Source organism: Engraulis encrasicolus, chromosome 5, assembly GCF_034702125.1.
Source record: "Engraulis encrasicolus isolate BLACKSEA-1 chromosome 5, IST_EnEncr_1.0, whole genome shotgun sequence".
Taxonomy (NCBI): domain Eukaryota; kingdom Metazoa; phylum Chordata; class Actinopteri; order Clupeiformes; family Engraulidae; genus Engraulis; species Engraulis encrasicolus.
This window is the reverse complement of record NC_085861.1, coordinates 3087892-3102762: the sequence shown is the minus strand read 5'-3', so window position 1 is coordinate 3102762 and position 14871 is coordinate 3087892. Positions and strand designations below refer to the sequence as shown.

Sequence of the window (14871 nt, the reverse complement as noted above, 5' to 3'; positions counted from 1 at the left end):
CCCCCCCCCCTTTTTGTTCTCTCATTTCGTTAGGGAGATGAACACAGAATTGTTTTATTTTGAAAACTACAAAACGTCTAACAGAGAAACTGGAACTTAAGTTTTGTTTGGCTGCAGTTTTTGTGTCAATGTAGGCTATTGTTGTCAATGTACTTGCAATGTATTGTTAGAAAATATCAAATGATTCATTGCAGATAGGCCTACATATAGCAGAAAAAAATAGCCTTTTAAAACAGTATTGAACGTGGAAATGTATGCAATAAAACCTGGCCTATTTTCTACGTCCGTCTAAACTAGCCACACTCAAACTAGCTGGTGCCGTGCCACCGACAAACGGGCACGATGCAGTCAGTGGAATTCCACAGCCACAGAGAAACGAGGGGGAGGGGGCGGGTCTCTTGCGCTCGCTCTCCTTTTGAGTCACTACAGACGCACGCTGCTGAAGACCCGCAAGGTGAAGTCTGTCGGCTGCATGGACTTGCGCGTTTACAGGGCAACTGTCTCGGGATTTTTTCCTCGCAGATCGCTACATTCTTTTGATTTAGGACAACCGGTTAACGGCATTGCATTGACGTCCGTCTGCCAGCGTGCCGAGAAATCATTCCTTCTCCCGCAGACAGTGGTAGGCTAGTAGATGAGGTTGGCTTTGTCCTAAACACTGAATCGGTGAATTTCGAAGATGGATTGTTTCGAGAAGGAAAATAGGTCAGATGAAGACATGGAATCATCTGAGGAGGAAGAAGTAGATCCCAGGATCCAGGTATGACTGCGCTTTATGATATTATTTCTGCGTTCCTTGTTTTCCTTTGGAGATATGTTTAACTCATTTAAGAATCAGTTTAGATACTGGCATGAATGTGAACATTAATCTGCAGTATGAACAATTTAAAGAAAAGACTCGAGCTTACATTGTCTGCGCAGACATTTGAATATCTAGTCTTTCAGCTTGTTTAACAAACGTCATCTGACGGGGGTCTAATGCTTTTGGATCCCCTTCATACATCGGCCACAGTTCTCCTCATGGTCCACGGATTCTCCTCCTCGTCATATCACTATTCATTCACCATCACCGTGACTCAGACACACCAAATCACAACGAAGCGGGCCACCAAGCTCAGGCAGCTTCTAGTCAAAAATGTCATTTCAGAGCACCGCTGTTTTCCCCCCTTTCATCATAGGCTTATTAATTGTCAAGTCAAGTGTACTTTATTGTCAGAAATCTATGTAACAGGGATAGCGCAGAAGTTTGTAATTGCGTTTGACCAGTCTCCAATGTGCAGTTTAACTAAAACATTCAAGTAAGACATTGATTGACAATTCTCTCTCTCTCTCTCTCTCTCTCTCTCTCTCTCTCTCTCTCTCTCTCTCTCTCTCACACACACTCTCTCTCACACACACACACACACACACACACACACACACACACACACACACACACACACACACACACACACACACACACACACACACACACACACACACACACACACACACACACACACACAGTGCACAATAAGAAGTCTGACATACTGTTTGACAATTGGTCCTGTAGTGTTGGCAGAGCTTCTGGTTTATACTGTATGTGGCACCAGCTTCCCTTTCTGGCTTGTCATCATTTATTTGTCTTCTGCTCGACAGGGGGAACTAGAAAAGCTCAACCAATCCACGGATGACATCAACAGATGTGAAACTGAACTGGAGGTAGGCTGGCTACCCGATGTCACACACACAAAGCCACCAGCGAGAGTTGCCATGTAAAAACACACTAATAGGATATTGCAGAACATGTAGCAGCTGACACTTGTTTTATTAATGATATACCTTGGAGATATTTTGTCACTAAATACATCCACATGGTTTTACAGGGTCCCAAGTGTTTATTGATGGTATGGTTTGCTTATATCCGTTAAGTATTAACCTCCATAGCCGTCCCTTACTAGGCTGTCATGGGTAAGCAGTTAGGGCGTCAGACCTGTAGCCCAAAGGTTGCCGGTTCGACTCCCAACCCACCAGGTTGGTGGGGGTAGTAATCAACCAGTGCTCTCCCCCATCCTCCTCCATGACTGAGGTACCCTGAGCATGGTACCGTCCCGCCGCACTGAGCATGGTACCGTCCCGCCGCATTGCTCCCTTTTGGGAGCCATTGGGGTCCGCCCCCTTGCACGGGTGAGGCATACATGCAATTTCGTTGTGTGCAGTGCAGTGTACATTTGTGTGCTGTTGAGTGCTGTGTCAGAATGACAATGGGAGTTGGCTGTCACTTCAATTTCACTTACTGCCAGCGTGGAGGTGCCAGATATGTACTGTTCGCCAATATCTTAGTGTAGATCACTTGAAGGGCAGAATTCCACTTTGCTCTTGTGTTGTGTGGACTATGTACACGTGCATTTATGGGCCAAGCAGAAATGTGATGACTTGAAGAGGCAGAGGGAAGATCCCTCGATGTTGTAAACAAAGTTAGCCATACAGATCCCTCGATGTTGTAAACAAAGTTAGCCATACAGAGACATCGGCTGTGGAACAAACACATGACTCCCTCTCTCTCTGGCTCTCTCTTTCTCTCTCTCTCTCTCTCTCTTTCTCTCTCTCTCTCTCCCTCTCTCTCTGTCTCTCTCTCCCTCTCTCTCTCTCTCTCTCTCTCTCTGCCTACTCGACTCTGACCAGGCCTCTCATTTCTCATTTGTTATTTGAGAGTGGTTTAATGCAATAATAGCCAATGAAAGAGGGCTTGGTCTGCATGGTGTCATTAATGGAGGAGTAGCCAGCTAGACAGGGAGAGTAATGAGGGTAGTGGGGCTCTCTGCTCAGCAGCACAAATGCATTTGGGTCAAAGACGTCCAACATGACACTGTCCTTCAGTGCTAACAGATGCTTTTGCTTACTGTAACTGTGAAAAACATGACATTTCAAAACATTTTTTTTGAAAAGTGAATGCATGAAAGCCAAGCCAAAAAAAAAAAGAAAAAATCTTTTTTTGCATTTACAGTAAGCAAAAGTATCCGTTGCACTGAAGGACATGTTGGACGTCTTTGACCCATTTCATTTGGTTCCCTTAGCATGCGGCAACACACAGGATTTGGGGCAAACATCTGGGTTGATTTCATTAAAGTGAAGAGAATCAAGTCATGCAGTGAATGAAGTCTGTTATGCGTTGTTGTGGCATTGATATGTTTTTTTTAAAGAGGCTGTCCTTTTCATCTGATGGACAGACAGACACAGACCCTTTTTGATGCTTGGCATTCTGGATGCTTGGGCTAAACCAATAAGAAGACACAGGGAGGATTTTACATTTATTGTCAGTTCAGCTGCTATGGCTATATCATGGCCAATACAGGTAGAAAAAAAAATCATATCACGTTTACAAAACTAAAAACCATATAAATGAAGAGATATAAAAAAAGATGTAAAATTTTTAACATCAATACATTCTAAAAAGTTAAAAAATGACACAGGGAGGAGATGCACCACAGAGGGTCGGTGTGCTGTACACATTGACAGTATATAGAATTATATCTACTAGGGCTGTAACGATACACTCAACTCACGATTCGGTTCGCATCACGATTTGTGACCTACGGTTCGATACACCCCACGATTTCTGAAATGTATCTCCACTGAAGTTTGGAAACACTACCACATCAAATCATAACGTTGTTTTCTGGAGTAATGGGTAATAAAACTTTGAAAGGGCGTATCACGATACTGCCTCCTTGTATCGCGATACAGTATCGTGACTCTGTGTATCACGATTTCTCGGTTCGATACAATATTGTTACAGCCCTAATATCTACTGTCCATGGCTGTACACCAGGGATGGGCAGCTTTCATGGAGAGAAGGGGCCCTGCAGGGCCCCGGTGACCGCGATTTCCTCGGGTAACTGTTATTCCTGGAACGACATCGCAAAGTTGACCCTGGATCAACCTCTGGTTTATCTTACGTATGTAGGCCTATTCTATATCGTATAGGATATATTCTTATCATCTGACATCGATAACCACTCAAACCAGATGTTGATCCAGGGCCAACTTTGCAATGTCGTTCCAGGAACAATAGTAACCCGAGGAAATCGCGGTCACCGAAGCCACCTGTTTTTGCTCCTCCAAAAGTAGTTTTTGTGTGTTGATGACAAAAGCAGAAACGCTTTGTCCATGACTTGCAACATACAGTAATTAAATTATCATTAATAATGTGTAACACTTTAAAGTGGTGCGGGGTATGTTTATGTGTGAATGGAAGGATAAAGTCCCTTTTGTTGGAGTGGTAATTTCATCAAAGTCCTCTAAATGGCTTTTGAACTGCAGTTGGGTTAACTCAATCTGTGGTTAACTGAATTCGCGGGGACAATCCCGAGAAGCCGTGCTCTGAACTTGTTTCCTAGAAACTATCACTGGCTCACTGGGTTGTGCTGTGTGACGTGATTCCTTGAAACACATTTTAAATAAAATGGCACCAATGTTTAGGCTAAGCGTGACCTATACATGGTGGACGTGTGACTACTATGGCAATGTTGTGAGGTTTTTTGTACCCATTCAAACCAAATGTGGCAAATGTGTATGTGTACTACCTTAAAAGTGCTTATGAGGAATGCATGGACTTTTTATTGAGTGATTTTTCCCCCAATATGTTTCTGTGTGATGATGATGATGATGATGAAGATGATGATGAGGATGATGATGTTGCTGATACACTTCCCCTGTCCCTCCGCTCCCCCCCTCCCTCTAGGATGCCAGGCAGAAGATGATGATGATGATGATGATGATTGCTGATATACTTCCCCTTCCCCTCCGCTCCCCTCCTCCCTCCACTCTCCCCTGTCCCTCCGCTCCCCCCCCCCCCGCCCCTCCCTCTAGGACGCCAGGCAGAAGTTTCGCTCGGTGCTCGTGGAGGCCACAGTCAAACTGGAGGAGCTGGTGAAGAAGATTGGCAAGGCCGTGGAGGATTCCAAACCGTACTGGGAGGCCAGGAGGGTCGCCCGACAGGTACATACGCTCACATTACATCAACCCTGGGCAACGAGGGGTTAAATCATCTACATGACCTGGGCAACGAGGGGTTAAATCAGGAGGGTCGCCCGACAGGTACATACGCTCACATTACATGACCCGGGCAACGAGGGGTTAAATCAGGAGGGTCGCCCGACAGGTACATACGCTCACATCACATGACCCGGGCAACGAGGGGTTAAATGATCTACAGTGGTGCTCATATATTTACATACCCCAGTAGAATATTTCGTTTTTTAGCCATTTTTCAGAGAATATGAAAGATACGAAAAATCTTTGCTTCTCACTTATGACTATTGTTTGAATGAAACCATCTTTTGGAAAGAAACTGGTTTTAGGTTTTTAAAATAATAATAACACCAGAACCTACCCAAATAGGCTTGATCATAAGTTTACATACACTGGGGATTGAGGCTGCATTCATACAATTTCACACAAGTGGGTCTGAATGGCCATTACAGTTGACCATCTTCATTTGTGAGCTGTTGACTTATGATTTGATTGAACATAAAAGGTCAATGAGTATTTGGACTCCCGAGAGAACCTTGCATCCCTCAAGTCAGTGCTTCACTTCAGTTTTCATGTTCTACATCGTAAAGAAAGCAAAAGACTTGTCAAGGGGTCTTTCGGGGCAGATATGAACTCTATGAAACAGGAAAGGCACATAAAAAGCATCAAACAAATGAATTCAGAATGTGAATTTGCATGGTTCAAACTTCAATTCAGAAGTACAATATGAGGTCTTTGGTTGAAATCAAGCCATCGGCAGGTAGATCAAATCAAATCTAATCCATAATTGCGAGCGAAGTTGATCAGGAGGCATAGGACAACCAAAAAATAACTTCAGGTGAAATACAGGACAACATGAAAAAATGTTTCAAGCTGTACAGCAAAGAGGCACTTGAGGAGAGATGGTCTGTTAGGGGTTGCCAGGAGAAAGCCATTACTACAAAAATGCAAACATGTTATTTTGCTTATGATACACCAAATAGCATAGGGACAAGCGTCACAAAGCTTAGGACAAGTTAATATGGAAAAATTAGATCAATGTGGGACTTTTTTCAGCCACTATTAACACTACATTTGGAGAACAGTCAACGTGGCTTATGATGAAAGTTGCACCATCCCGTCAGTGAAACATGGTGATGGACCACTAATGTCAAGGGGACATAGAGTTACAAATGCACTGTACGTTTGGTCCATACTCATAGAATGATGAATACATTGACATCTGAAAAATACTGGAGGAAACTTGACACTCATCAGACTTGAAGCTGCACATGGGGCATTGTTTGGACATGCCAACATAACAATAATCCAAAACAGAGAGCCAAGTCATTAGCTTCACAAAAATAAAATGAAGGTTGTTGAGCGACCATCTCACTCTCCTGATCTCAACATCATTGAACCACTCAGGGGAAACCTCAACCATTAGGCTCCAGAAAGACACCCAACGATATTACAGGACACAACCATTCTTCCAGCAAGAATGGGCTGTTTTGCCATCTGGGAAAATGAAGAGTCTTATCCACAACTATTACAAATGATTTAAAGCCGTCCAGGATGTTAAACGGGGCAGTATACAGCATCAGAACCTAGGGTATGTAAACTTTTGATCAGGGTAATTTGCGTAGTTTGTGTTGCAATTCTGATTTTGAAAGAGCAAACACAGATTATTGCTAATAAATCAGTCAGTCACTAATAATGAGTGAAAAAAGGGTTTTGCGTAATCCTTCATACTCTATGAGAAATTGCTAAGAAAGCATATATTCTGCCAGGGTATGTAAACATATGACCACCACTGTATGTGACCTGGGCAACGAGGGGTTAAATCATCTATGTGACCTGGGCAACGAGGGGTTAAATCATCTACATGACCTGGGCAATTCTTTTGAATTTGAAGTGGCCCCCCAAATGAAAAAGGTTCCTCACCCCTGCCTGGGTAAATGATCTACTCAGGTTAATCACATGCTTGATCTGTGATGGATTGGATTTCTAATTGTATTGTTGTATTCTAATATGTTCTTGATGGCCTTGGGCTTGATTGAAATGTGTTTAGCCGATCCTTTCTAAATTGTCACACTGCAATGAGTGAGTGCAAAAGTTCACGTTTGTGCAAGGTGGCGGGTGCTGGAGTGTGTCTAGAGGAAGCTTACACATATTCTGTAACCTACATACCGTGATCCTGCCAAGCTCCAATCTTTTAGCTTGCAGGACTGTTTCAGCACCCTTCAGTTCTTCCCTTGGCATGAGGGTTGTGCAGCTGACGTATGAGAAAGAATACATGGGATTTTTCGTCTACGTGTTGCATTGCCTAGTTAAGCAGTATAGCTAAATTAAGCGTAGCAATGCAAGTCTACCTGTATGAAATAAACCATTTGCCAATTATACGTCTTTAGTTCTGATCCCTGTGTAACCGATTGACTGCAAATGGGAATAGGTGTGTCTCCGGTTGCCAAAACTAGGTCGCAGGAACGATTCCAGAAACTCTCGAGGAGTTGGTAGCTGGAATATCGCCCTGGCCCAGTTTTTTTTCACTGACGTGGCACAGACTTTTCAGGAACTACATGTAGCTATACTCCTGGGGTGACCAAGTAGAGACACTCTCCGACTGTGCCTGAAAGAGTGTCTATGAATTTTTAAACAGTTTCCCCACTCCATTTCTGTCTTTTTAGGTCGACATAATTGTGAAATAGCATGATGTCGCCGAATCCATTTTGGAGTTCTAGAACAACATTGACGTTTTATGAGTTTGTGTTTGTTACAATTTACGTCGCTTAATGGCCTAGCCAGCGGCCTTCGCACTGCGGAATATTGTGGATTACAAAAATACAATTGAATCGCCTGCAAAGTCATAATGGAGACTCACTGTCTGCAAAGTGTACATCTTTATAGGCCTAAATAAATGAATGTGCAGTGAGTGATGGGCAGTGGTTTGAGGGGGTTGTGTGTCTGTGGCATGGTATTGTTTTGACGTGGAGAAGAGGAGCAGGACATCACAAATCACTTCTCTTGATGCTTTTTTTTAGCACCTTCTTTCATCTCTGCTGTTTTGGCTGAACTTTCTTATTTCCTGAGTCTTCATTTTCCCTTTTGACTTTTACTTATTTTTATGTTATGTTATTAGTATGTACTTGTTATGTTGCCAAATTAAATTGATTAACGTTTTGTTTTTGGGGTACACTTGCCTGTAAAAGTTCCGTAGCAGAATAGAAACTAAATGATTGCAGTTTCCAGACCGATAAGCCAAACGACTGGTGACAGATGAGTGAGAGAGGGGTGAATGATGCAGCATTAGGCTACCACTGTCCTCTACTCATCTGTTGCCAGTCAAGTGGAGCTTAGTGGGGTGAGGTAACGTGGAAAACGACGGCCAAAACTGCAGGCGTCTCCCAGAGAGTGATGCAGCGGACGTGAGAGAGGGAGGGAGGGAGGAGGAGTACGAGGAGGAGAAGGAGGATGTGGGGGTGGAGGATGAGGAGGGTGTGGTGGAGGAGGAGGTGGTGGTGGAGGATGAGTAGGAGGGGGAGGAGGAGGAGGAGAAGGAGGAGGAGGAGGAGGAGGAGGAGGAAGAGGAAGAGGAGGGGGAGGAGGAGGAGGAAGGGTGCGTCTGTTTAATCAGCACACAGCCCCCTGAGGCCCATTTCCACACAGAGCAGAGCAGAGCCCAGCACACACTGCTGACTGGCTGGCCCATTGTGTGTGATGCTCCGTTGATGCTTGAAAATGTAAAACATTCCTTTACTGAGCTCACTCTTTCAACTCTGCCTTCTCTGAATGCTGAAAATGGCCTAACTTCCACTGTGTCCATTGGCAATGGGCAGAAGCTGTGTAGTTTTTGAGTACCTGGAATAGNTCTTGATTCCAACCTTTTCAACAGGTTCTCAGCTTCATGATGGTACATCTCTGTTGTGGCAAACTGGCAATGGATGTTCTTGAGAGAGATGCACCATCATGAAGCTGAGAACCTGTTGAAGAGGTTTGAATCTGCAAAGACTATTCCAGGTACTCAAAAACTACACAGCTTCTGCCCATTGTCAATGGACATTAGGCCATTTTCCGCATTCAGAGAAGGAGTTGAAAGAGTGAGCTCAGTAAAGGAATGTGTTACATTTTCAAGCATCAAAGGGTATGTTGTAGCTGTATATGATGGCAACTGGTGGCTAGCATGTGTTGAGGAATGTATGCTGAGCACTGGAGAGGTGAAACTGAACTTCCTGCATCCTCATGGACCATCTCCATCCTTCACTTTTCCCTTCAGACCAGATAGACTTGTCATGGATCATCAGGATGTGCTTCTGGTAGTGGAACCTAACTGCAACGGGACGTACTTATACATTATCTACAAAAGACACAGCTGCTGCTTCAAATGCACTGGTAGAGTACAAAATGAGAGTGTAGCCATTGATTATCTCTTTAAAGTACGGTAAAGGGAAGATGACACAGGTACACAGAGAAGGAATGTTCAAACATTCACATATCATCATTTGGTGTGTATAAATGGACATCTGCCTTAGTTTCTGAAACCTGGGACCATGGAAACTGACCATTTTTGTTTTGTTTTTGTTTTGTCATGTGATGCTACTATGGTGTTACCATATTATTAGTAAGTGGTCTGTATGATGCCATATTTGTGTCAAATTCTCTCTGAAATGAATAAAGAACCGAACACCAGCATTTGAGGTGTTGCTAATGACATTGCCGGCTACGTTTGGACAAGGAACTGGCCATTTTAAAATATAGTTTTTTTAGATATTCAATTTAACATTTTTCAATTTATCATAATTCATATTCTGAGAGTTGTTGTATTCCAAGCTGATTGTTCAATATGTAGAGCCAGAAAAGAGCTTTCAAATAACACCACAGGCATCTTTTTGTGACTAACACTGACTGATATATTCAAGGCTGAATGTATAGTGTCCTACCCTCACATGTGAACCTTTCCTAGTCTGTTTCTCCCTTAATATTAGTGTCAGATTCAAACCAATGCAGTTCTGGGGTGTTACCTTGCTACTAAAAAGGCACACCAAGTATGATTGAAATCCGGATCGGTCGGGTCCCAAAGCGTCTGATTTCACGTGAAATGACCCATCATGATTTTTGACCTACGGTTCGATACACTCCGTGATTTCTGAAATGTATCTCATTTGAAGCTTGGAAGCATTATCACATTGAATCATATGGTTGTTTTCTGGACTGAAGGACAACAAAACTTTGAAAAGGCATATCACGATACTACCTTCTTACATCACGATACAGTATCGTGATACTGAGTATCACGATTTCTCGGTTCGATACAATATCGTTACAGCCCTAGATTTCACACCATGGGAGAAGGAGATAGCGAAGGGACTCGTACACACACACACTCGCAGCACACTCTTTGTCACACTGCATTTCCCATTGATGAAGAAAGTTTTTTTTGTTAAAGCTGCACAGTTACTTGTTGGACATATCAGAGACACAGCTTTTCAGACCTACTGCAGACATAACTTTGGCAAACATGTACATACACAAAATATGGCAAAGCTGTATTTTCTGTATAGAAAAAGTCACACAAATTATTCTTGTGTTGCCAATGGATAGCACATCCAGCAAGTAGGGATGCAAACGATTAATCAACTTTAATCGATCAATGCGTTAATCGATTAAAAAACATTAATCGCAATTAATCGATAATTCAACTGACTGAGACCCAGGTGAAATGGGCATGTGAAGAGTGTGTGTGAAGAGGGGTGTGAATAGTGGGAATATTTAAATCACCTTAAAGATTAAAGAATTGAAATAGAGTTAATTTCAATGTGGTATTTTATCTCAATTTTTAATTAAAATTAGTAGATTTAGTAGATTTTTTTCGAGAAACATTGAGATTTCCGCGGGAAAACACTGCTTATCAATTAATCGTAAGTCGATCGATAAGGCTATCAACTAATGATTAATGAATTAATCGATAATTTGCATCCCTACCAGCAAGTTTTCTGAATGCAGGCTGAGAGACCTACAGTATCCTGCCCTTCAAAGGCAAAGTGCAGTAACTGCATATGTTGTCAAAACTGAGTTTAGACTGAAAATGGTCTTCACAGCACCTCCTTTATCCTGTGACAAAGCCTCATGGTCCAAATGTGTCCCGTTTTATTGATATTGCTATGTCACATTTGCAGGAACTACAATATCTAACCTGATACCAAGTCTTTCAAAGCATGTTTCTCAATGTTGGCATAGTTACTAGGGATGGCGAAAATGTAAAAAAAATCTCAACTGGCTACTGAGACTCATTAACCGGTGGTTAACCGGTAATCTTAAATTATACAACATTCGCGTGCCTGATATGCACAGCTTTTTTTGCTGCTAGACAGGACCTGCCATGTCCAGCCACTGTTGCCAGATGGAAAATGCCGAATTATCGTACTAAAACCTCAAAATTATTGTTTTTTGGATGAAATTATTTTTATAATTATTATTATTATTACAACCGATGGCAGAAAATGTTTAACCGGTTAATGTTGATCTGGTCTACTATCGGTTAAACGGTTACCGGTTAACATCCATAATAGTTACTGCACTTTACCTTTGCAGGGCAGTGTCCCCCCTCCCTCCCTTCTTTCTGTACCTAGCCTGCATGTTCCCTATCCCTCTCTCCCTCTCTCTCTCTCTCTCTCTCTCCCTCTCCCTCTTTCCCTCTCTCTCTCTGTCCATCTCTCTCTCTCTCTCTTTCTCGATCCCTCAGTGTGCATGTTCCATACCCCCCCCCCCTCTCTCTCTCTCTCTCTCTATACCTCAGTGTGCCTGGTTCTAGTCTGCAGTCTGTCAGGCTGAGCAGGAGTTTTATCAGATCAGAGACTGCAGTCTGCTGTACAGCTCTCCTCTTGTCTTCCTTCCTCTGCCATCCTGCAGCATAACGTTTCTCTCTCCATCACCCCAACTCTCTCTGTCTGTATCTCTCTATCTCTATCTCTATCTCTATCTCTGTCTCTGTCTCTGTCTCTCTCTCTCTCTCTCTCTCTCTCTCTCTCTCTCTCTCTCTCTCTCTCTCTCTCTCTGTCTCTGTCTCTGTCTCTGTCTCTGTCTCTCTCTCTCTCTCTCTCTGCCCCCCATCACTCCTCAACCTGAAATGGAGGTCTTCAGGAGAGGGCTGGGATACAGATACATACAGTACACTGCAGTTCATGTATGGATACATTGCATTGCATGTACAGATTGTGGACATGCATACTCTTGGGTTGGAAAAAGACACATTTATCTCAATTGTCTGCTACTCATTATGCCCGTCATGTACCATAGAGTACATCTGAAAAGCCCCAAACTGGCATTTAGTTTTCAATCTTTGGTATGTGATGCATGACGGATACTAGATTGTCATTTGCCCGTGGACATGTGCTGACCTTTTCAACGGTGATAAGAACAGTCGGAGATCTGAAATCTCATACACCTCATCAGTTTTGGTGTACTCCTTACTATGACAGTACACAGGGCCTTCAGTAACACATTACGACTTGGTCATTACCATTCTGGTAACAGCTTAAGTATAACAGGGGGCTTGTCTTCAAGGGGTTAAGTATTTCGTAAAGCTGAGCTTACTCTTTTCCCCCACTTTTTTTTCCTCAAAAGGAGGCAGTGTCTTGTGCAGCCATGCCCATGCCTTATGAAATATGCATCTGCTGAAGTTACCCCTCAGTCTAGATAAGAAACCGTCTATGCTTTATTTTACACGCTGGTACCGCCTTACACTTACTGCTGAGCTGCCTCTGTGTGTTCACAAGCCAGTTGCAATGCAAAGCAGTGATCTGTATTTTTGTTTTGAGTTTTTGGTTATTTTGGTTTTATAGAGCGAGAGGCTATTCTATTCTATTCTATTCTATTCTATTCTATTCTATTCTATTCTATTCTATTTTAATGAGCCTCATAAAGGTTAACATTCCATTATGTATTTTGGTATTGTTGTTGTTTGTTAAGTATTTGAAAAGAGTTGTATCCTTGTCTCAGAAGGTTTAGCAGTCTGCTATAAATGCTTTCTCTGAGAGAGCCTTTCCTCTCGTTTCTAAAGCAGCGTGTTGATGTTAGACCTCTATGAGCGCTCAACCGGCCGTGGTAAGTATAGGGGTGGTTGACAGTGGTAGGGACAGGCTTGCCAAATCACTTCTTGTTATCTTATATGGGTATGGCCTAACAGTAAGTCGGCTGAGAAAAGGAGCTTGTGCTGAACAGAAGTTTATGTGTGTGTGTAGTATGCAGTGTGCCTTTAGTGTGCCTTTAGGGATTGAACTTGTGAACCTGTGATCTACGTAGAGTTCAACTCCTTACACCACGGCTTCCTCCCAGACCCCTCTCCTCAGAACCTTCCTGTGTCCCCCATTGGTATTCCGGAAGGCCATCAGTATTCCGGAAGGACTCCTTGCACTCCACAGTGACTCCGCTAATTGCTCCGACAGAGAGCCCATCTGTGTTAAGCGGCTTCAGACCCGTGTGGCCTCGCGTTGGCACTCCCTGATTGGATGCATTGTGGGGGATATACTGTAAGAGCCGCGAGTGAGTGAGTGAGCGAGTGAGCGATCGTGCTGTTCCGGATAATTTATGGAATTCTGCGTTGGCAGACGGACAGCAGGAACGGGGCCTGAGGGGGCCTGTGCCAACACACACACACACACACACACACACACACACACACACACACACACACACACACACACACACACACACACACACACACACACACACACACACACACACACACACACACACACACATACACACACATACAGACAGAATCACCATCACTCTTCTTATCTCAGCACATTCCTGTCTGCTAATGTGGGTGCTACCCTGTACCTCTCTCCTCCTCTCCTCCTCCTCCTCCTCTCTCATCTTCCTCCTTCTTCTCCTACCCTGCACCCCTCTCCTCCTCCTCCTCCTCCTCCTCCTACTCCTCCTCTCTCATCTTCCTCCTTCTTCTCCTACCTTGCACCCCTCTCCCTCTCTCTCCTCCTTCTCTCTCCTCCTCCTTCTTCTACCCTGCATCCTTCTCCACCCCTCTCTTCCTCTCCCTCTCTCCTCTACTCTCTCCTCCTTCTACTACGCTGCACCTTTCTCCTCCTCCTCCTCCTCCTCCTCCTCTTCCTACTCTCCCTCCTCCTCTCCCACTGTGCATGCTCTGTTTTGGTTATTACAATCTCTAAGTTCGTCTTGTTCTCTCTCCATATCTGTGTCTGTCTTTCAGCCTTTCATACCCCCCCTCCCCCTCGTTGCACCTCTACCTCGCTCGCCCCTCGTGTTGCAGGGCCTGTTTGGCAGCTGGTGTACTGCACTGCCTGCAGCGTGGCCGAGAGCCAGGACTGGAGACCTTGTGGTGCTGACAAGGCTGCCTCCCCTCTACCGACTTGTACTGCCTTTCTCCAGGCTGCCTCTCCTCTCCTCTCCTCTCCTCTCCTCTCCTCTCCTCTACTCTACTCTACTCTACTCTCCTCTCCTCTCCTCTCCTCTCCTCTACTCTACTCTACTCTCCTCTCCTCTCCTCTACTCTACTCTACTCTACTCTACTCTACTCTACTCTACTCTACTCTACACTCTTCTCTACTCTACTCTACTGTACTCTACTGTACTCTACTCTACTCTACTGTACTCTACTGTACTCTACTCTACTCTACTGTACTCTACTGTACTCTACTCTACTCTACTCTACTCTACTCTACTCTACTCTACTCTACTCTACTCTACTCTACTCTCTCCTCTAATGCCTTTCTCCAGGCTGCCTCCCCGCTACTCTACTCTACTCTCCTCTACTCTCCTCTACTCTACTCTACTCTACTCTACTCTCCTCTCCTCTCCTCTCCTCTCCTCTCCTCTCCTCCTCTCTCCTCTACTCTACTCTAC

The 14871-nt window shown here is 43.9% G+C and overlaps 1 protein-coding gene across 1 annotated transcript in view; it reads left to right on the top strand.

Moving 5' to 3' along the window:
* Positions 1-512: 512 nt before the first annotated feature.
* Positions 513-14871, top strand: part of sh3bp5b (SH3-domain binding protein 5b (BTK-associated)) — a 50299-nt gene continuing 35940 nt past the window's right edge. The window contains exons 1-3 of the mRNA XM_063197936.1: positions 513-760; positions 1639-1701; positions 4852-4980. Of these exons, the coding sequence (XP_063054006.1) occupies positions 680-760; positions 1639-1701; positions 4852-4980 (273 nt within the window). The 5' untranslated portion in view covers positions 513-679. The remainder of the gene's footprint in view (positions 761-1638; positions 1702-4851; positions 4981-14871) is intronic.